Source organism: Protopterus annectens, chromosome 3.part1 (assembly GCF_019279795.1).
Source record: "Protopterus annectens isolate FY-2018-M chromosome 3.part1, PAN1.0, whole genome shotgun sequence".
NCBI classification, from domain to species: Eukaryota; Metazoa; Chordata; order Ceratodontiformes; family Protopteridae; genus Protopterus; species Protopterus annectens.
The window spans coordinates 698,054,291-698,077,166 of NC_056732.1; the positions used below are offsets into that span (position 1 = coordinate 698,054,291).

A 22,876-nucleotide genomic window follows, 5' to 3' on the forward strand; every position below is an offset into this window, starting at 1 on the left:
ACAGTCCTTCAAGCCTTGGGGTTCATGGCATCTTGCATTCTGGTACTTCCCAATGCCAAACTGCATATGAGGAAGCTACAATGGTATCTCAAAAATGTATGGACTCAACACTGCCACGATTTGGACACTGTCATTCAGATTTTACCTTGCATCCAGAGGGAATTCTTGTGGTGGGCTCAGGAATGTCACCTAAACAAGGGACTCTCTGTGACCCGACCAGAGGCGAGTCAGATCTTAACGACGGATGCCTCAGACCTGGCTTGGGGAGCACACTTCAATGGGAAATGGGTTCAAGACACGTGGCCTCCCAGACTACAGCATTTGCATATCAACATGAAGGAGATGTTAGCAGTCCAATTTGCTCTGATGGCCTTCAAGGATTTACTTCAACCAGGACAGGTGTTGATTCAAACAGACAACACAACTGTTATGTGGTACATCAACAAGCAGGGGGGAACCCATTCTTACCCTCTTTGCAGACAAGCTATGATTTTGTGGGAGACTGCTCTGAGGTTGCACATCACTCTTCAAGCACGGTTTCTGCCAGGAGCACAGAACTCCTTAGCAGATGTTTTGAGCAGACAAATTGTGGATCCCCACAAGTGGAAATTGGATCCTCATGTATTCAAACAGTTGACAGTGGCTTGGGGAACTCCAGACATAGATCTGTTCGCTTCTCCACTAAATTTCCAACTGCCAAAATTTTGCACAAAGATGTTTCACCCAAAAGCTTGGAAAGTGGATGCTCTATCTTTCAGTTGGAACAACCTTCACGTCTATGCTTTTCCTCCTCTGCCTCTCCTTCCCAAGGTACTCTTGAAAGTCAGACAGGACAAGCCTTGCATGATTCTAATAGCTCCAGATTGGCCACGACAGCACTGGTATCCTCTGCTGAGGAGTTTAATACAGGAGCCTCCTTGGCCTTTGCCACCAATTCCACACCTGTTGTCCCAGGCAAGCAGTCATTTCCTCAATGTCAGGATTCAGTCCCTACATCTGACAGCCTGGCGTATTCTGTTTTAGATCCTGGGGGGTCTCAACTTCCTCAACAAGTTTTGAATGTCATTTTGGAAGCCAGACGGCCTAGTACTAGAAAAGTTTATGCTGATAAATGGAGGAGATTTTTTCTTTGGAGCACAGCAAAGAGCATTGATGTTTCAGTGCCTAATTTGAGTTTTACACTACAGTACCTTACTGAATTATTAGACAAGGGTTTGTCTTTCTCCTCTGTGAAAGTTCATGCTGCAGCCATTTCTGCTCACTATGATTGTGACCCTCCTTTGTTTTCTCACCCTTTGTTCAAGCAATTTCTTAGAGGGGCAAAGAACATAAGACCCCCACGTAGAGCTCCTACTCCTTCCTGGGATCTCAATTTTGTGTTGGAAAAGCTTACTTTACCTCCTTTTGAACCTGCAGCTACATCTGAGTTGAAGTTTTTGTCTTGGAAGACTGCTTTTTTGTTGGCCATTACGTCTGCTAGGAGGGTATCTGAATTTCAGGCTCTCATGACAGTTGAACCCTTCCTGATATTCCATAAGGATAGGGTGTCCTTGTGTACTAACCCTACTTTTATGCCTAAAGTTATTTCTAATGTGGCCTTAAACTAGTCTATTCATTTGCCTACTTTTTATGCTAACCCCCAAAATAAAGGAGAAAAAGTCTTGCATTCTTTGGATATTCACAGGCAGTTACGCTATTATTTGAGCAGAACTAAAGAGTTCAGGAAGACTCAACAGTTATTTATTTCTTTTGCTTTGGGATCACAAGGGAAAGCTGTTTCAAAGCAAACCATTTCTAAGTGGATTGGACATTGTATTGCTTTTTGTTATTCTCATCATGGAAAGGATGTTCCGGCTGGGATCAGACCTCATTCCACTAGGGCTACTGCCACATCTACTGCCTTTTTGAGGGGGGTAGCTACGAAGGATATTTTGGAGGCAGCTGCTTGGAGTTCAGTGCACACTTTTACCAAACATTACCATCTCCTTCTTTATTCCAAGTCTAGAGCTGGGTTTGCCACTGCAGTTTTACAGGGCATGTTAGCTGCTCCTAATGCCTTTTAGTTATGCCAGCCTCCCTTTACCTTTGCTTTGGGATTCTACCCACAGGTTATGACTGCAGCAATGTGAGACGAAGAACATAGTACAGTTTTGTACTTACCATAAATGTAGATGTTCGAGGATCCACATTGCTGCAGTCCAGTTTACCCTCCCTCCTTCCCCTCTATAGTTTGGGGTTGCTGTGTTTCTTTTGGGATACTTTTTTTTTTTTTTTTTTCTATGTTGGTTGTTGGGTATTTTCTATTTTGGCTATGGCCTTTCCTTTTTAGGCCTTCTGACATCTGGGGCAAGAAAGACTGAGGATATGGCGTCGGTCGTGCGCTTAAGTACCACTGCGTACTTACGTCAGTTCTGAGCGCCCTAGACCGACGCCAGCCTAACACTTTGGTATTCGGGCCGACCGAGGACAGCGGACTACCCACAGGTTATGACTGCAGCAATGTGGATCCTCGAACATCTACATTTATGGTAGGTACAAAACTGTACTTTCCTTTGCTACTCTCCTCTAGCAAATTCCATTCCCGACTTGATTTCTGGACACATTCTTCATTCCCACGCTGACTTAGTTTTTGAATACTGTTTTCTATTTTATAAATATACTACTGTGTATAATTATTTTCCTTAAGGACTTGTATAAAAAATTCTGATCTCTTTATCTCTTAAATTTCATCATCCTCGTCTTCCATTTTGATTCATAACTTCTGCTTGAGTTGTATACACAAGTCTTAACTGTGTTGCTGTAAAGTACCCATTCAAGTCAGGTAACCCTAAACCACCTTGCTCTTTGGGGATAATCAAATTATTCCAGTTATTTCTTGCTCTCTCCCCTTCCCAAATAAATTTCTTCAGCTGTTTATTAGTCATCATCCACAACTTCCCCTGTTTGATAAAAAATATGATGACCTGTATCTAAGACTAAAGGGACTTAAAACATTTTCACTTATTGTATCTTCCATACCATAACCAGTTTTTATATTGTTTTATGTTCAGTTTCTTCCCACATATCCTTAGCTGTCATAACAGAATCCTTTTTAATCCATACACCTAAATGCTTAATCTTATCATTTTCCCATAGGTATGGGTACTACTAAAGCAATTCATACATTAGTAAATAGTTTAGTAGTTTAGCCTTTGTTTTAACTTCTTTTATTTTATGTACTGAAATAACTTGAAACTGTCTCAAAATGTTCCGCTTCACTTTCTGGATTTATCAAATACAAAATAATGTCATCTTTAAATAAAGCTAACTTACTATATGTGACACCCCACCCCTGGAACAGTAATCAAGGAGCCTCAATCCTCAGCAGTGGGGGACGTACACTAAGAGGATGATAAGTGCACGCACAGTATTTTCAGATGCAGCTCTCAGCATCAAGTGCAGTTTCCCTTAAGAGCACACAGAGATCACATTAAGTCAGCAGCTGGTTTTCTTCCTCTTTCTCCAGATCCCCAGTGGGACTCCCCACTGGCACAGGTATAGAGTTGAGATCTCAGCTGAGTGACCAAGCCAAGACCTCCAGCACCTTCTCTGTCCAACCAGTGCTTTGTGTCCCTGCCCAAGTAGCTGACACATGCACACTCTTTGTGGTTTGATTTACACACACACCTGGGAAAGGCTGGCACAGATTTACTAGATATGCTCTCTCCTGCCCAGACTTTATGGCAGTTTCCACTGCCACTAGTCACTCCTTATCAGCAACTTTAAGGCCCTTAACGAAGGGTGCCCAATCTTACTGTGTAATTTTACTATTAATACAAATGGTAGTTTGACAAGAACAAGGCTACTAGGAGTAGCCCACAGTGTCACCAAAGAACTTAAATGGCAATACAAAGATCAGCCATGCTGAAAGGTTTAAATATATTTAATAATAAATAATAAAAGAACATACTCAGAATAAGAAAAGAAAATACTCAGTTTATTTTTACAGTGACATAAGAGTTCAAAATCACAGGAAACATTTAAAACAACATTGCAGGACATTCTCAAATAAATAAAGAAAAAATATTTAAACTAAGTGTTGCTATATTCTTGACTATATCTAAGATAATTATACTGTTCCCTAGACTGACTTACTCAAAGCAAGGCAGAAGTATGGTGAATGGATCTTGTTGTCAGATCCAAGACAGAATAGAGAATGCTGTCTCTCACTTAGAGACTTCCCAACTTAATATCTCAATTACTACTGCAGGGATAATTTGCAGAATGGCATCATTGCTTGTCATCTGACTCCTAGTTCTCGGGCCCCAAAACAACCAATGATGGCAGCTGGTAGCATTTAGCATCTAGCTGTGAAAATACATAGACCTCAGATCTTTTGGCAGATGGTGGAGGCCATAAAACAATTTACATTCCTCCACATTTAAAGACAATACAGAAGACTTCTCAGCACAGACATTGTGTCTCCTTACTGCCATAAAGTAATCTAATTTCAGCTATTTTTATGAAGTTAACCTCCTGTATTCTAGCTTCCACTGTTAAAATATATACATCTTAACAGTTACAATACTGCATGTACATTCCTGTTCTATTCCAGAAGGGTACACTGTGCATACATTTCAAACATCACTTTTTGAAATACCTCTTCAGCACATGACTGTACAAACCATCTTATATGACATACGGTTCTAATACATTTATAACATAAACATCTAATATAAATCATGTTGATATTCACAAATGACATATGATTATTTACAAAATTCCAGATAGCTGTGCTGGTAGTATCTCCTTTTGTGGCACCATATCAGTTATATCCTTGAATTTCTGCATCCCTTATTCTCTTTGCCAAAAGCTCTAATTAAAGCAAGTAGTGAGGAAAAGAGAACATAACTGCCTTGTCCATCTGTATGAACACAGGTTGTTAGAGAGGAACCCTCTCACTTTTAATTCTTGCTTCAGACCCTTCATATGTCCTCCTTATTGACCCTGTTATTCTATTAAGGAATGCAAATTCTACCATTGTGCTACTTATGAAATCCCAACTGATTCTATTAAATCAGTTCTCCTCATCAGGATTGGCTAACAATAGCTGTGTCTTCTTAAACCGTGTTTTTCTCTGGATCATCATTGTTCTATTAACATTGCATATTGTTTGTCTCATCTCCACAAAACCACATTGATCCATATTTGTGAACATTGGTTGCGTCTTTACAATTCTCTCGGCTGGTAGAGATGTCAACATTTTAGAATTATGTTTGGAAGACAGCACTTATACAACCCCCTTACTGATGTGGATATTGAGAACGGGGAAAAAGGGGGGGTGCTAGTGTGTATGATTTAGATGAAGGACAAAGGTATGCTATAGTTTGTTTTTATCTTTTATCCTTAACACTCTAGTTATAAAAGAGAGTAAAACACAACTAGAGAATTTTGCCTGGAGAGCCAAATGAAGCAAAAGTTGCAGTGGAGTCTTCGATTTATTATTTATTTACTGGGAAAGTCTGACTGGGATAGAGCCCATTTTCAGCTAAGTCCCAGGGAGAAATGCTCCAAATGCATGTGTTTGGAATTTGGGAGGAAACTGGAGCACCTACAGGAAACCCATGCAAATGCAGGGAGGACATGCAGACTACACACAGAAAGCACCCAGGCAAGAATTGAACTGGAGAACCTTACTGTGAAGCGACAACAACTCTGTTGACCACTGGTACCACCCAACAAGGAGTGTCATAATATTAAGAACATATTAGAGAGATCCAAGGTGGGAGATGGTCATGAAACTAAAGTCACAGAAACGTATTCGAACAATACGTGTGAACAATGTAAAGCCATTTCCAACAGTTCTACTTTTTTTTCTGTATAAACACTGGTATAATTTATGCTGCCCCAAAGTATAATTATAATACAACATTTGTGGTGTATGTCACTGAGTGTCTAACCTGCCAAGCATTTTATGTAGGCAGGACTACTAGAAAACTCAGTATAAGAATCTGTAAACATTCCCATGCCACTAAGAAACACATATAACAAGAAAACTTTCTATAGACATACCGCAAAATATACCACTTTAAAATATTTTATTTTTTTACGTGTTAGATGCTGACTCTGACATCAGGGGTGTTGATTCTAAGAACCTGATGGGTAATAGAGAATATTAATATCAGATGAGACTGAATGCCACAATGTCTGGGTTAAATGATCATGTTCATTTTAAATTTCTACTGAATAACCAAAAGCAACATGGCTTAAAGTGAGATCTGTTCTTTTAAATGATTGTTCTTTGTGTCATATTACTTTTACTGTCTAATGAAGCATGTATAAATTGTAGCTCAGAGTCAGAAGTCTGTTATACAATATAAATGAAAGGACTTACTGTTGTTTGTTTGGTTGTTTTTTAAATAGTAATGCCTTTCGGCTTTTACCAGTTACGGGTCACCACAGTGGACCACTGGTATGCTTATGATTGGCAGTGGATTTTTACGGTGTTGAGTTGTCAGCCCAGCGCCCAACCCTCAAAGAAGGCACACCCACACCTACCTGCATGTCTTTAAATTTGACTCGACCACAGGGAGGACATGCAGACTCCGTACAGAAGGCGCTCCAGCTGAGAATCGAACCGGAGAGCCTCTTGCTGTGAGGTGATAGTGCTAACCGCTGCACCACCGCGCCCTCAAATAAAAAGTATCATTCAGTGCTTCAAGCTGTTTTTACATTTTTTCTTTTGTTTTGATTGGTTTCAAGCACAGCTAGTTTGGAACACTTTTATTTGTTATTTTTGTAGTGACTAAGCTGCTCCATAATATACTGAGCAGAATATTGAAAACTTTCTGGCACTATGGTAATAGCAGTATGAATGTTCAGTTTCAACATATAATGAGACTTGGGAAGTGTTTGCATAGAGTGGGAAAAGGAGAGGAGGCCCAGAAAGTGAAAAGATTATAGCTTTGAGAGCGGCTGTGATTAATGTGCTTCATACTTGGTCCGTGGATGCAGTGAATTGTAGATGTGGGTTTAAGAGAGAAACAGACATTTTCCATATTTCATAAGGAAGTACAGGTAAGTTAAAGAATGTGGTCTTGTGACATGAACAGTTTGTTGCAAAAAATTAAAGATCACCACAAGAATGTATGCCTGGTGATATATTGAACTACTTACTCCAAGACCAGGTGTGGTATGAAGCTTTAAATAAGTGAATTTTTTTCAGTGACTTATTGTATGAATTTATTCATTTGTCTATCATTTTGTTAATAAGAGCAGAATGCTGATCCACATGGACAATTTTCAGGCTTGGTCTGGGTTACCATCAAAGTGAATCAAAATACAAGGTCACATTCCTCAAAATTACATTGCTGGTGGATGTCTACAAATACTGGATACACATTGCAACTTTAATACTGTAACATTTCACATTGATAGTTAGTCAGTTATATACATTTATTTTGCACTGTTCAGTGAAGGATTTAAGGCAGAGAGAGTAAGGTAGGGGGAAAAGGATGGAAGGGTGATGAAAGATTGAGGATGGGGAAGGAGAGGGGAGAAGAAAATGTTAGTGAAGAGTGAAGGCTGAAAGGGCACATCTTAGGAAAGTTGGAGTCTGTGATAACTGGGAGAAGTTTAACTAGTGAATGACAGGTGTGGGGAGAGTGTGTGTTATGGGTGACTAAGGCTTTTGGGGATATTGAGTAACTGCTTGGTTAGTAAAGCACTTGCAAGTTGCTTCGATGAAGAGTAATTTCCTGAGTTTGCAGTCATACCTGGTAACATCTGCAGGCTGTAGCTGATGTTCTGTTCATTCTTCTCCATCCTGAGGGCATGGGTAAAGAGGTAGGGTTGTAACAGGAGTGGAGTGCTGTTATTAACGGAATAGCTGGAGTATTATTTTTAATGGTATAGTTTTGTTTGCCTTGTCTCTTATTTTTTTTTTTGTTTTTCTCTCTGTCTTGAGCTAATGGATTTGTGGAAAGTGAGAGTGGAGACTGGCTAAGGGGAGGAAGAGAGAAGGTTTTGCTGAAGACTGTTTCTGGTTTGGACTAGTTTTCAGGATTTGCAGTCTAGTTTTCATAGAAAGTCTTTTTTTTTTTTTTCCATAATAAATTTTTATTGAAATATATTTTCCAAAAACATTACAAAAATACAATAAACATCACACACATAATACACTATAACTACTACAAACCATTTATACAATATCTACATGAAATGCTTCCTATATTTAATATATTCCTAAAATCAGTATCATGCTAATATAATATTGAAGACCTTTTCCCATATTTTCGGGTTATTAATATTTTGTTAGTTTGTTTCAGAAGTAATTTATGTGCTAGTATATGCTTTATAGCCACAAGCTTAAAATTATTCCATGATGTCTTATGTGGTTCTAGCCAATTTGTGGCTATATAGAGTTTCATCAGCAAAAAATATTCATACAAATAATAGTTTAGCTCTCTTGGAGGAATGTGTAGAATCATAAATTCCCATGACAGTGTAGAACTTTGATAACCCATCTTTTGCAGTTGTACTTTAAGAGAGTTCCAAAGTTTATATCTCCAGAACATATGAAGAAGATCCGCTGTTTGATCTGCACAGTATGGACAAATTGGAGAATTCCTAGGGTTAAATTTATGTAATCTAAGATGTGTGTAATATGCATTGTTCCAAATCATCAATTATGTACATCAGTTTTGAAAAGAAACTGATTTCTAGTTATATCAATTGCTTTTAATATCTGATTGTCTGTTACTGTTACTTTTTACCCAATACTCTGAAATCAAAATTTTGTCCTGAAATTTCAAATCCTTAATTAATTTATATGCAGTTGCTATAAATTTAGTGTCTTGTTGGATAGCTTGCCACAATTCAGAGCACTTATCCACAAAAGCTGCAGGTTTTAAAGTTCTCTAAAGTAGCTCAAGGCAAGTTCTTTAACTTGTCTCATTATAACAATGTAACTTCTAGGTAGATTCATTTCCTGTCTAATTTGTAAAGCCGATAAGTCAAGTTTATTAAAAACATCAAATAGAGTCAGATTAAGATAAAAAGTCTTAAGGTAAACCTTCTGTGATTAAGGAAAAAGGCCATTACCCATACACAGCATATATAGCAGAAAAATAATTTCATTCAAAGATGATTTACTTTAAGACCCCAATGTGTAAATAATGGCCTACAGACAACCCAAAGTAGTCTAGACTAGAAACAGCCTCAAAACTTGTCTCCACTCCATTCAGATTGTCTTCAGCTGTCACATTCCATGGAGCCATTAGCTCTAATTTACAGAAAGAGAAAACAAGCTTATTAACATCTAGCCTCACGAATTTCACACCTCCTGACACTTTCTGACTGGACAGGTTCTGTTTATGCTAAATACCTGATAATTTATTTCTGCATCCTGCTTATAAACAAATCTGCATATCTTGAGAACTGTAGAAGTTACAAAGAAATTAAAATATGAAAGTTGCTCAGCACATACTCATCTTTATAATGGAGATATTTATATGTCATCTAGACAAAATGGTGATTTATTATTGAACAAGTACTGAGAAACCACATAAGTGTTATTATAATTATGTTTAATATCTATTGAACCATAGAAGATAGACCTTCAACTGTCAGTGTCACTTTTGCTTATGAAAATATTATATTGAGTCTAATGCAAAGCAGTTTTGTAGGTGGATCTCCATTTTCAAGATATTTACATAATTGTGATTTATATGCATAGTTTCATACTTAATAGAATAATAATTGTAAATATCTGGAAAACATTGCTGGTTAATCAGTAGCTATCAAGACAAAGTTTCTCCAGCAATGTGTAAGCTTTCTTTTAATACCATGAAGTGTCATATAAAAAACTTTTGGTACAAATTGTATAATATATGGCATATGTTCATAATATTTAAGGAAAATAGCATTGCCTCAGGAAGCTACTATCCTATTTGTCTCAAGAGCCATTCCTGATCTCTGTGCTGACTGGCCATGTGAAATGTTGTTCCAGAAGGCATTCAAGTGGAATGTATATAAATACAGTCATGTGATAGAATTTAGTTGTTGATTAATTAGTGTGAAAGAGGAGTGTAGGTGTGAGTCAAAAGAAATGTTATGATAAGTGAAGGTGGGAAGACAGAAATGAGAAAAAACACAGGTGAAGAAAAAAGGGAGGCAAGATTTGGAAGTGAGTGAGGAAATTGTGAAGAAGGGAGGAATAAGAAACAAATGTATAAGATGAGGTATGTGGTGGTGAGATAGTGGGATAAAGAAAATGGAGGGGACACTAAAACTGGAGAGAGAGAGGAAGGAGTGAGGTTGAGAAGAAGACAAAATGCATCTGTTGAGAAGAAACAACTGCAGTGTATTAATCATCAATGGAATGGGTAAGCGAGAAAATGACTAAGCAGAGGTAATATAGTGAGTTCAACAGGGAGACGTACATAGACATAACCAGTTGTATTAAAGATGGTTTGGAACTGTTTGATATTTGGTTTAAAGTGACAATGAGTGGGGAGTGTTTTCCATTTTTTACTACATGAAATGAGTTCAGAGCATCTCAGTGGTGGTGTATAGGTTTCAGGGTAACTAGTACGCCTTGATTTTTGCGATCTTAGATTTCTGGGAGGACTGTATTTTTGGAGCAGATTGCTGTAGATGGGACATTTAAGAGGTTTCTGTAGCACTACATGAGTTATTTTGAGTTCTGAGTAGGTCAGTAGGTGGGGTAATTATAGCCAGTTTAGCTTTTTTGGTGCAGTAGAGTTGTAGGTATGGCTGGTGCTGAATTTCACTGTCTTGTAGGATGCCTGTTGGGTAGTAATGGAGAAGCAAATAGTAGAGTTGTTGTAGCAGTCTATGAGCAGTAGTCAAGACAGAGTGTTCGGTAAAGTAGGGGTTGGCCTCTTAAAGTAGTCAAAATTTCTTACTAGTCATACTGATGATATAGTTAATAATGCTGGTTGAAGTTATCTGTTGGTCAATAATGACACCTAGTAGTTTGGGTGTGGAATGAGTTCACTGATGGTGTTATTCTATGATTTAATTTGAAAATCGTTTTGTGAGTTGGTTTCAGGTGGTTGTGGGAATTGCATCAGTTTGTTTGCTTATTTATGTACTTATTTTCACACCTAGTGGTAATTTGGATTGAGTATGCCAATTTTCTAGTTAGTGAAGCTTTAGTGGGGTTAGAACTTGAAGGTACCTATAGGATTCGCAGATTAGTGTGGAATCCAGTGCATATTGGATAAGAGTGCAATGATTGATATACTTGTGCATATCATTTTATAAAAGTATTGAATAGATGGGGTCCAAGTTAAAACCTCGAGATATGCCAGTAGTTGCAGGTGGGCAGGAGTAGGAGTTTTGTCATTTAACAGTCTTGATTCCTATATCTAAAACAGCTTTGAAACCACTAAGTGGAGGTGCTATTGATGTTTAGGTGTGCTAGTCTGGTTACTTATCAAAGGCTTTGGGGAGATCTAGGAAAAGGGATGCTTTTAGATGGCCTTGGTTTCTCTTTTTACTTGCACCATTAAAGAAGAATGACAGGGCAGTCTCAATACTGTGCTCTGTTTTAAACCATATTGTAATGGGGACAGCTGGCTTGTTTTTTTAAGATATTCTGAGAGTTGCATGTAGATACATTTTTCTAGAATTTTGGAAAGGGGAAGAGTAATACAGTAGATTTGTAGTTTGAGAGCTCTGTTGAGTCACTGACTTTATCATGAGGAGTAATGCATCCTTGTTTCCACTGTTTTGGAAAATATGCATCTTTGATGGAGCAGATAAACCAAACAGATACTGGGCACTTAAACATTTCTGCTGCCATTTGGATACAGTCTGTGGCAGTATGTCTAGAGCTAATGTTGTAGGTTTTAATTTGTTGAGAAGTTTTTAATGAGAGTTGGTTGTACTAGGTTTATGTTGATAGAAAGTAATAACCAGCAAAGATGTGGTAAAAGTGCCCAAAACGTAACTAATAATCCAAAATTAGGTACTGGAGGCCAGCAGTTCCAACACACAAGTAATTTAATGTTCAAACACAGCAAAAGGAACACACATCCACATATCACATAAACACTGATAAAAACACTTCCCCTTACGTTTTCGTCTCATAGAACTTCATCAGATGGGCAAATACATCATAATTACCTAGTTAAATAACTTTTCATGTTTGAATAGACCAATGAAATCAACGATTCAATTAGTTACCAAGATACAGAAAGAGTGGATTCTGAAATACGTGACAGTCTTAAAATGTTGAATAAAATCCATTTAATTGTTCATATTAAAACTTTTCATATAAAAATATATTCATGTTTAAAATGTACAATGTGGTAATATAATAAATCCAAATAAATAATGCTTGTTAAACATGTTGTTTAAAAGTGTTTAAAATGCAATAGCATAAAAATGACAAAAATAACATAGAATAGTAGTCTATCACCATCTGCTGGACAAATAATAAAACACATGAACATGTATATAAAATCGAGAATTCACTTAAATAAACCAAAATAAAATAACATGAAAATACATAAAAATATATTGCAATTTTGCAGACCTGAGCTTGAGTACAGGTTTTAAAGACACCATATCATTAAGTCCTGAATTGTTACAAGCATCCAGGACTAATTGCCAATATAGTTCCCTGTATTCGAGTCTGGTCTCCCATGGCCCACCCCTGGGATCTATAGGGGCCACCTCTGTCACGAAAAATGTATACTCTGCTTTTGGACATGCCTGAAGATGTTTGTACAGGACGTTATTGTCATTTATCTTCCTTAAATCATAAAGGTGTTCATACATTCTTTGTTTTAACCTTCTTTCCGTCTTACCCACGTAGAAGGAGTCACATGCCCCACACAAAGCAGTATATACCACCTGTGGTATTACAATGTGCATACCCTCTAGTAGTTATATACTTGTTTCTACATTTTAAATATAACATGTCCCCAGTCTGTATGTACTTACACTGGGTGCAGTTTCCACATTTGTGTGCACCTTTTTTGTTACTAATGAGAGTTCCAAAATTGTTATAATGGGACCACCTTCCAAAATATTTTTGATATTTCGTCCTTTTTGTACACACATTTAAGTGGCTTGTCAAATATACAATTTAAATCTGATAAGGCTGCACATTTTTTCCACTCCTTGTCAATAACTTGTTTAACCAAATTGGTTTTGCCATCATATGTGATAGTCAAAGCAGATTGGGAAGAGGCCCCTTCTATCCTCGTACCTAGACTTGCATGATCAGAGGGGTGATTTTTACCCAAAATAGGGGCAAACCTAGACTCTCTACCATCCATGACTTCTGTTAATACATCATTCAAAAGTGTTGGAGGGTACCCCCTGACTTTGAACATTTCTACTATAAAATCACATTCTCTTTTAAAATCCTTGTCATCAGATGTCATTTTGCTAGCCCGGACCAGTTGACATTTCATTACCCCTTTTTTTTTGGTGTGGGGGGGTGGGCACTCGCATAGTGAAGATGAGAATTCGAGAATGTCTGCTTTCTGTGCATTTTAGATTTAAAACCATTGCCCATCCTTTGAATGTTAACATCAAGGTGATTTAACTCACTATTGTTAAGCTGATATGTACATTTTAAGAATTTAGTAGTCTTAGAAATATATTCAAAAAATTCGAAAAAATTATCATCAGTACCAGTCCAAAAAATACAGATGTCATCTAAAAAGCGCCCATACAGGCTCCAATATTGCTTAAATTCAGAAGTGAAAACATATTTGTTTTTCCAATATAGGAGAATAATATTGGCCTAGGTAGGGTTGCCACACCCTTCAATTGTTTATAGTATTCTCCCTGAAAGAAAATACAATTATTCTTTAGGACTAAGTCCATTAAAATTAGACAATTGTGAAATACACCAAAGGGAATATCCCCACAATCAGCCACAAATTCCTCAAGCCAACCAAGCCACAAATCATGTGGAATACATGTAAACAAATCCACTACATCAAGTGTAATAAAAGTACTTGTGTTGGATTGTTGTTCATTGCTTATGCGTCTTAAAAAATCCCATGAATCCTTGAGAATATTCTCATTTTTGAAAACTGTTTTTTATGAAAACTGTGGAAAGGGGGAAGAGTAAGACAGTAGATTTGTAGTTTGAGCGTTCTGTTCAGTCACCAACTTTATTATGAGGAGTAATGCATCCTTGTTTCCACTGTTTTGGAAAATATGCATCTTTGATGGAGCAGATAAACAGAACAGATACTGGGTACTTAAACATTTCTTCTGCCATTTGGATAAAGTCTGTAGGCAGTATGTCTAGAGCTAATGTTGTAGGTTTTAATTTGTTGAGAAGTTTTTAATGAGAGTTGTTTGTACTAGGTCTATGTTGATAGAAAGTAATAAAGTAGTGTGAACAGTGTTAGGAAAAAGTATATTTTGTATTGCTGGGATGAGGGAGAGTCAGTGTTGTTGAGATCTGTCGAGCATGAGGTTGCTATGATGAAGTGGAATTTACAAGAACAGGAGAAGTGATGCTCTTTTTTGGAAAGGGGATTTGGTAATGTATTTTTAACTGGGTTCAGAATTGAGCCTATTGAGTTTCAGAAAAGTGCTTGCTGCTTTGGATGCAGTAGTGTTTTTGTCATTTTTATTAAGATTTCTGGTTTGATTTCTCATGTGCTTTTAGTGTTGCTGATGTTGGGGAGTTTAGAAAGACTGCCATGCTTTCCAGGCTTTACCTCTGAGAAATATGGTTTGTTTTGTTTTCACGTGCTGTCCACGGAGCAGTGTTGATTTTCATTTTTTTTAGTGTAGGGAGCTAGGGAACTGAGTATAGTTAGGAAGATGTTGTTAAAATAGATAACAGCTTTGATAGCAGACAGGTAGGTTAGAAGTTTTCGTAGGACGGTGGTCTTAAGATAGTTAACAGCTTTGTCAACATACAGGTAGGTTAGTGGTTTCCAGTGACACTGCCTGAGTGGTGAGTTTAATAGGTAATTGTTGAAATGCACTTGATGGATGTGAGTGTTTTGGTGTGGTGTGGAATGGGCAGATGTTGGGTAGTGATCAGATGGAGTCCTGCATGATTCTGGGATGATTATGCAGAGATGGTATGATGATAGCACTGAGTCAAGTAGACTTTGTTCCCCTGTTACTGTATCTATCCTGGTGGTGGATTTTATAAGTTGAGTGAGATCATGTGGATTGATATTTCATTGTGGTTGCCTCATGTGGTCATCTTTAAATTCCAGTTAACGTTTGTATCCACTAGTAAGAAAAGATCATATTTTATGCTACAGGTGACAAAAGAGAGGACTTCATCTTTTAAGGTGCAGTTGTATTAGTATGTGGAATGTAAATTGCACGTTTCCAGCATTATGTAAATTTCTTTTAATGCCATTAAGTACCTTATAAATTCCATCTAGGTCAGCTTATTGCCAGAAATGTTAATATGGCACATATTTATAATCTGGCATGATAAAATCACATTTTTTTCATTTAGTGGCCACTCTGTTTGGATCAGTAGCCATTCCTGACCTGTGTGCTGACTTACTCTAGAATTTTAATCCACAGTGGTACTAGGTGGGTAATGCCCAACATATTTGCTCACATATGTTATTTAGGCATGTTTGCCTATTTTATTGTTAAAGCAGTACAAATATCTGAAAGGCAGAGCTAATTAGATACCAGTTATAACACAGAATTGTTTTCTAGCACTGTAAAAAACTTTCAGTTGATGGCATGAAGTAGCATTAACTATATTATTGGAGTTATTAACAACAATATTACTGTGGTGTATATTCATAATTTAACATAAAAACAAAATTACACTTTTTCACTAACTGAAAACCCCATCTGGATCAGAAGTTATTCCCCACCAGTGTGCTGACTTGGGTGATGAAATCCAGTTCTGCAAGGTCACTGTTTGGACAGTGCCCAACATATTTGCATAAATGTGATGTTTATCAACATTTGCATATTGTATTGCTGAATGAGTACAGCTATCTGCATAGTGGTAGTAGTTAGATACCAGTTATAATAGAGAATGTTTTCAGCATTATTCAAAACTTTCATTTGACACTATGAAGTGCCATTAACTTTCAGTAATGTTAACAGAAATAGGTTCATAGGTGTATACTAAGCTAACAACCACTAGGCCTTAAAAGCCTAGCCGTACACCCCATATGTGACCCATAAATTTGATTATAGGGGGTGGTTTACTGACTGCCTCTATCCATCAGAGACATAGGAGCCAGACAAGAGGTGAATTTCCGATTACCCATCCATTGATCCAAGTTGCCCTTAAATAGGGAGGAACTCTGCTTCACATGGACGGGGAGCCTGTTTCAAAGAATGGGAATTGTCTGAAAAACTGTCTGTCTCTCCAACATGTCCTGTTTATGTTGCAAACAAAATGTATGTCTTTTAATCTAGTAGTTTTGATGCTGTTTGTTTTGCAAATGTGCAAAAGATTCATCAAAATAGGGTACAGGGATGTCTTGTATGCCAGGTGAAGATCACCTGTCAGAAGTCTGTATGATTCCAAGTAAGGAGACAGGGCTTTGAGGTGATCAGCATAGGATATTGTGTTTACTCCTTGTAAGGAACCTTCGCGAATGTTCCAGTTGCTGCATGTGTCTAGTCAGTTACATACTAAAGGGGGACAGTATAATCTATGATGGGCCTGATGAGGGCTGTGTACAGTGGTATGATGACCTCTGTGGACCTAGATACCATGCCCTTGCTTATAAGTTGGGCAACATAGAAAGCTTTTCTTACTACCATGGACCAAGCTGCCTTCAGGGAAGTTAGGAAATTGCATATCCATACTGTCCAGTCTTTTGATTTATGAGCCATAAGGGGGTGATGTATTGGGGTTAAAATACTATTAAGTGTGCTTTGTTGGAGCAGATTATGCTAAACCGTATTAAATTTTGCTAACTTTAATGTTCAGCCTCAGTCTCCATACAAGGTTAGAACCAAGTGAGTGGAAATAGTGCAGTCACTACCACTACATAAGGGAGGAGCTTCCACAGACCCAGGCAATTACAGACCAAGACTTACAGACTGAGACGACATCACCAAATCTTCATTTAAATGACTCCTCACATAACCGACAATTTACCCAGGGAAAGGAAGTGGCCAGCCAACATTTTGGAAGGTTGACCTTTTCCCCATTATAGTGCGATCTAAAAGTTGCTATAATTAGTTAGGGGGGGTTTTGTGTGTGTGTGTGGGGGGGGGGGGTTCGGAGTGCTTCTGTGTGCTTTTTTTGTGATTGTTGGCTGTCCACTTCCTTTCCCTGGGTAAATTGTCGGTTATGTGAGGAGTCATTTAAATGAAGATTTGGTGATGTCATCTCAGTCTTTTTGTCTTTGGGTAAGCAGGCTTTCAGTCTTTTCAAGTAGACCCATATATAGATAGAGAAATAGATAGATAGAGAGAGAAATATGGATAGATCAGGTAAATGTTACAGTAGTGTGTTTCCATTGCAGTGACACTGAGTTATATTTATCATGGAAAATTAAAAACAGCAGTGATCCAGTTAGGTCATTTCTAAATGTGTGTATTATTTAATGACCAGGAAGGGCCACCTGGGCTAGCTCATTTCTAGTGAAGGTCCAAGTGTAAAACCTTACAAATGAAATGGCAAAATGGACAAGTAAAATTACAAGAAAAGTTGTGCAAGGCATTAGCTTGCCATTAGACATAGCATAAGCATAACATATACTATCCAAGCCTGCAGATTTTGTATTTGGTACAACATTAATAAAATATATGGAGTGTTTAAGAACAGCAGAACAAAAAACTCTGAATAAGGAGTAGACTGTACCTGCATAGAATATAGAAAACATGTACAGAAGAGCAGAACTGGTTTCTCGTATAGTTTATTCAGCTAAAAGCTGAGTAACTGATAGGTGTTACAGAAATTCCTAGTTGTTAAAGCAATTGATATTCCAGTAATGGAGATAAATGTATGGACAATATACAGACTTATCAGATGCTGGGTAGAGTAAGACTGTAAGACATGAAATGAAAGAGCAGTGGTGTCACTGTGAATAATGATATATGACTATGACAGAGTAGTTCAACACAAAACGTTATACACAAAACGTTAAACAAATGCATACAAAACACAGAAACTGGACCTATTTAACAAGCTGAAGCATAAGGTTAAAGAAAGATGGGAAAAACAAAATGAAATGTGGCAGCAGGGAATACCTGTGTGAAAGGGAATATTGATTCATTTCATGGGATTTGGAGTCAAAAGAGTAATAGAAAGAGGGGAATAGGGAGTGGAACTTCTCCTAGGTAACAAACGTAAGTAAAGACAGAGTTACAGTGCAAAGAATAAAAAAGAAAAAAGGCATATATACGAGGGTGGAGAAATTGCACATAGGAGTAACAACAGAACAGAGAAGCTAAGATTAGATGAAGGTAGACGAGGTATGAGTGGGTAGGTATAATATAGTTGGTTAAATGAGCTATGTTTTTGAATTGCAGCATGTCTGTCTTTTGTCTTAATGCTTGAACACAAGCTATTAAATTCTGTGTTAATGTCAGCTGGTATTACATGATCACTTCTTGGAAATGTTGAAATTTTAAAAGAGGATCTGAAAAAAATTATCATCAATACAGATTATATTCAAGATGTCATTTTCTCTTCTAGGTGATCGTATAGCAAACCAGAAAAAATGTCTTTGGCAATTACTTCTTTGAGAACTCGTAATGAATAAACATTTAAAAATTCTACATAGTATCATTAATGTATTTTATGTTAATATGCTGTATGATGTTATCTACTTTGCTGGAAATTCATCTACTTGATTTTCAATTTCCACATTATCCCGTTTGGTATAATGGGGAGAATGAACTCTATCCCAGTAAATGGCATTGAAAAAAAAAATGTAAAAATATTACATGCAAAAACATGATGAAGAATAGTTATTTTTTGATTATGTTAATTTATAAAATTCATTGACCCTTAGGCTACTATTTAACAATATAGACCTTCAGCGGAAGCCAAATGACAGGGAGGAAGGCTATATACCTTACTATTTGTCAGCAGTATGCATGGAATATCGAAAGTGAACGTGCTCCCATAGTATGTTTTTCCCTGGTGAGATCAGATCATCAGTCCGTCTCATTCAAAGTTTCTGTCCCACTGTAATCAGGCTAAAAACCTTCACAAAAGCTGACTACAACCTCCTAAAGGAGGGTATCAGCAGCTTCACACCACTACCCTCCTCAGAGGATGCAGACAACTATTCTAAACAGTATGCCAGTGCAGTATACACGTACCTGTACAACTGCATGGGCTCAGCCATACCAAACCGAACTAAAACCTGCTCCTCAAGGAAACACAAGCCAGTCTGATGGACATCCTCTATCAACAGGCTTTACAACAAAAGGAAGAAACTGTTGTTCAGGGGTAAAAAGGAACAAATTCCAAATAGGAAAAATTCCCTCCATAGCTTCAACAAGCAAATTAGGTCACTAGTGAAACCTCCAAAGCCAGTTATGAATTGAAACTAGCCTCTGAAAGAAAGGGAAACCACAAAGCCTTCTTCAGTTACATCAGGAACCTCCATGGAAAAACCCAGGTGTGATCTGAATTAGTACTTAATGGTATCACTTACACTGATTTGTTGACTTAGCCAACCTGTTAGCAGATAGGTTCACCGCAAACTTCACACCCCTGTCCCCCCAAAGGCCCTTTTGACATCCCTGATACTTGTCCTGCACCTCACATCTCCATAGAGCAAGTGTTAAAGGCCCTATTAAAGGCAAAGAACACAGCTTCCATGGGACCTGTTAGTATCCTAGGTTGTATTCTGCACCATCTCCAGCAAGAACTAGCTTTGCTATTGAGCCCCTATTCAACCACAGTCTAAGTACAGGCTTCATTCCAGCAGAGTGGAGAACTGTCATTGTCTTCCCCTTGCACAAAGGTGATGCCACTACTGACCCTGGAAGTATTGCCCCATAAGCATGAAAAGTCTGATCTGTAAAGCCATGGAGCATATTATTATGGATCTCATAAACAAGGACATGGGCAATCTCCAAACACTTGACCCCACCCAAAGCTTGGATTCTTCAAAGGAAGATCTTGCCTATTCAACCTGATTGACTTCTTTGAGACTGTCACCAAGGCCCTGGATGAGGGAAAGTCAGTACATACAGCCTACCTTGACTTGGTCAAGGCCTTTGACACAATTCCCCACTTGGGCATCATCGAAAAGCTAACACAACTTGGCATAAATCCCTGTCTCATCAGGTGGGTGGCCAACTGGCTCACCGACAAGACCAAAATAGGCACCTCCACCTCTAATGACAGACCTGTCACTAGTGGAGTTCCCCAGGGATCTGTCCTGGCACCCCTACTGTTGGCATCTACTTCTCAGAGGTCCAGGCAAAGACAAAAGGCCTGTGGCTGGCCAGGTTTGCGGACGACTGTAAGTCGAGTGCTGTCATTGACTCCCCAGATGATGTTGACATACTGCAAGAGGGTTTCACAGCAACTAATGAGTGGTGCCAAAGTCATGGCCTCAAGTTAATTGCAAAAATATTTATCATCATACCATTCGGCAAAAACATGGCCACTACAGATTACCACATCAGCGGCAACCCCCTGAGTACACAACCTGCGGTGAAAGACCTGGGTACTCAAGTTAACAACAATCTCACATTCAACCATCATGTAGCAGGAGTGGTCAGAAAAGTCTTTTACTTGGTTCATCTCATAAGTAACATCCAGAAAAAGGAGGTTATTACCTCTCTATACTCCTCCCTCATTAGACCAATAATTGAGCATAACCCCCCCGTTTGGTATGTACCTCTCCAAACATCTGCACTAACTGGAAAGGCCACAGAAATGCCTCACAAAGAGAATCCATGGCCTCCAACACCTGTCCTATGTGGACAGGCTCAAATCACTATCACTCTATTCAGTATTGTACAGATTGCTCAGGGGGTGATCTGTGTCTCACCTACAAGGCAATCTCGGACCCTACCCTACTAGAGATGCTCCATATCTGTAAGTCTAACTCCATGCACATTACCCACTCGAAAGGCCTGAATGTAATATGTGACATCAACAAAAGTTTGTTTCCCAGAGGCTGCCCCATCTCTGGAATAGACTTACCATACACGTCAAACACGCTGACCCTCTTCAAGCACATCCTTGATGAGTGGATGGCAAATCACAGATTTGTCCCAGGGGTTCCATCTGTGTCCTTCACTGACAGGGGCGACAGGTGCTGACTGAGGTTTATTTTTGGAGGATAAACTCTTGGCTGGGCTTGTAAGGCCCCGTGGCTATTAGCCTAGTAACCTCCTTTGATCCTGTAATACTGGAGTCCACATGTAGAGTATGAGAGCGAGGAAAGGAAGAAATCCACTGTAAGTAAAGACGATAGTGAGAGTTGAGATGAAAGGACTTAAACCTTGTCAGTAACTGAAGTGGTTATGGAATTTTATCATGGGAAGAGAAGAAGAGTATCGCATGGTAAATATGAGAAACGTGAATTCTATAGGATGACTGTGGAAAACTGTATATAGATGAGATGTTTGTAAGGAATGGAGGAAATGGGTAAACAGTGAATATAGGTGTAACCAGTCTGTTGCATGCAGTATGGTCAGACTAGCGAGTAATTAAGTCTGAGTAGCACGAGGGATATGTATTATGTTGTAATTTTATATTTTTACACCGCACTTGTTATAATTCTACAAACTTATTTTGTCATCTAGAAAATTCCTAGCAATGTGAAGCTAACCAAGCCAGTAGCTTTGTGGACTCAGCAAGAAGTCTGCAAGTGGTTAAGGAAACACTGCCCTAGCCAGCACCAGGTTTACAGTGATTCCTTCAAGCAACATGATATCACAGGTAAAATGTTTGAATTCATTGTTGTCATTTCAATTTGGGAGTTTAACAGTTGTGCATTGGCCTTGCTTTAGTTCCCACATTTCACTGATTGTTTGGAACAGCTAAAAATAGTGGCTTTTATCTCTAGATTTATAGCTGTTTTATATTTTATATGATTTTTTTATTAAGTAGATTGATGAGCTGATCTGAGGACCTCTTTCAACCATGACCTGACCCAAAAACAAAGAAATACACATTCCCATTTTATATTCATTGATAGTAATTTATACACAAGAGATTAATGAAACTAGGAAGCATCTTGAATTAGTGGCTGAATGTATGGGAAATGAAAATGCCACTGTTTACAAAAATGGCAGTTTGTCATTATACATAAAACTCTAAGGAAAATTGTATCTCTCTGCACGCAGACAACAGGCAGACAGCATTATTAGTTGGCTACAGTATCGTCCATTTTCTCCATGGTAGTGATATTTATAATCACTACGGTGGTGGTGCTGCGGTAGCGTTGTCGCCTCACAGTAAGATGCTGTCCGGTTCGATTCTCAGCTAGAGCGTCTTCTGTGTTGAGACATGCGTGAATGGGTGTTCCCTTCGTTCAAGGTTGTGCATCAGGGCTGGCAACTTGGCATGTAAAAATCTACTGCTAATCATTAGCGGACCGGAGTTCCACTGTGGCAACCCCTAACCGGGAAAAGCCAAAAAGACACAACAACATAATGCATCATAGTCTTGGAAAAAAGCTGTATTTTAAGGTGTTGCAGTAATTGATTGCAGATGGCAGGGACAGTTGTGCTAAAAGGTTTTTCACCAACCACTAGGCTGAAGGGTAGCCTTTTTTATTATAGGACAACTTTGATTATGGGCTCTTAATGCATAGCTCTGATTGGCTATTTCTTTTCTCTTAGTATTCAGGATCCCCACCTCCTAGTGTTGTAACAAAATAAGAGCTAGGGTGGCATGGGCTGTAACAGGGAGTTAGTTGACTGTAGGGAGAGACATTGCTGCTACCAGGGTTTGAAGAAGCAAATT

The 22,876-nt window shown here is 38.3% G+C and overlaps 1 protein-coding gene across 1 annotated transcript in view; it reads left to right on the forward strand.

The window, feature by feature from the left end:
- The window catches only part of SAMD12 (sterile alpha motif domain containing 12), a 1,029,366-nt gene that overhangs the window by 528,962 nt on the left and 477,528 nt on the right, over positions 1–22,876 (forward strand). Inside the window, exon 3 of the mRNA XM_044067058.1 lies at positions 21,712–21,847. Coding sequence (XP_043922993.1) covers positions 21,712–21,847 — 136 coding nt within the window. The remainder of the gene's footprint in view (positions 1–21,711; positions 21,848–22,876) is intronic.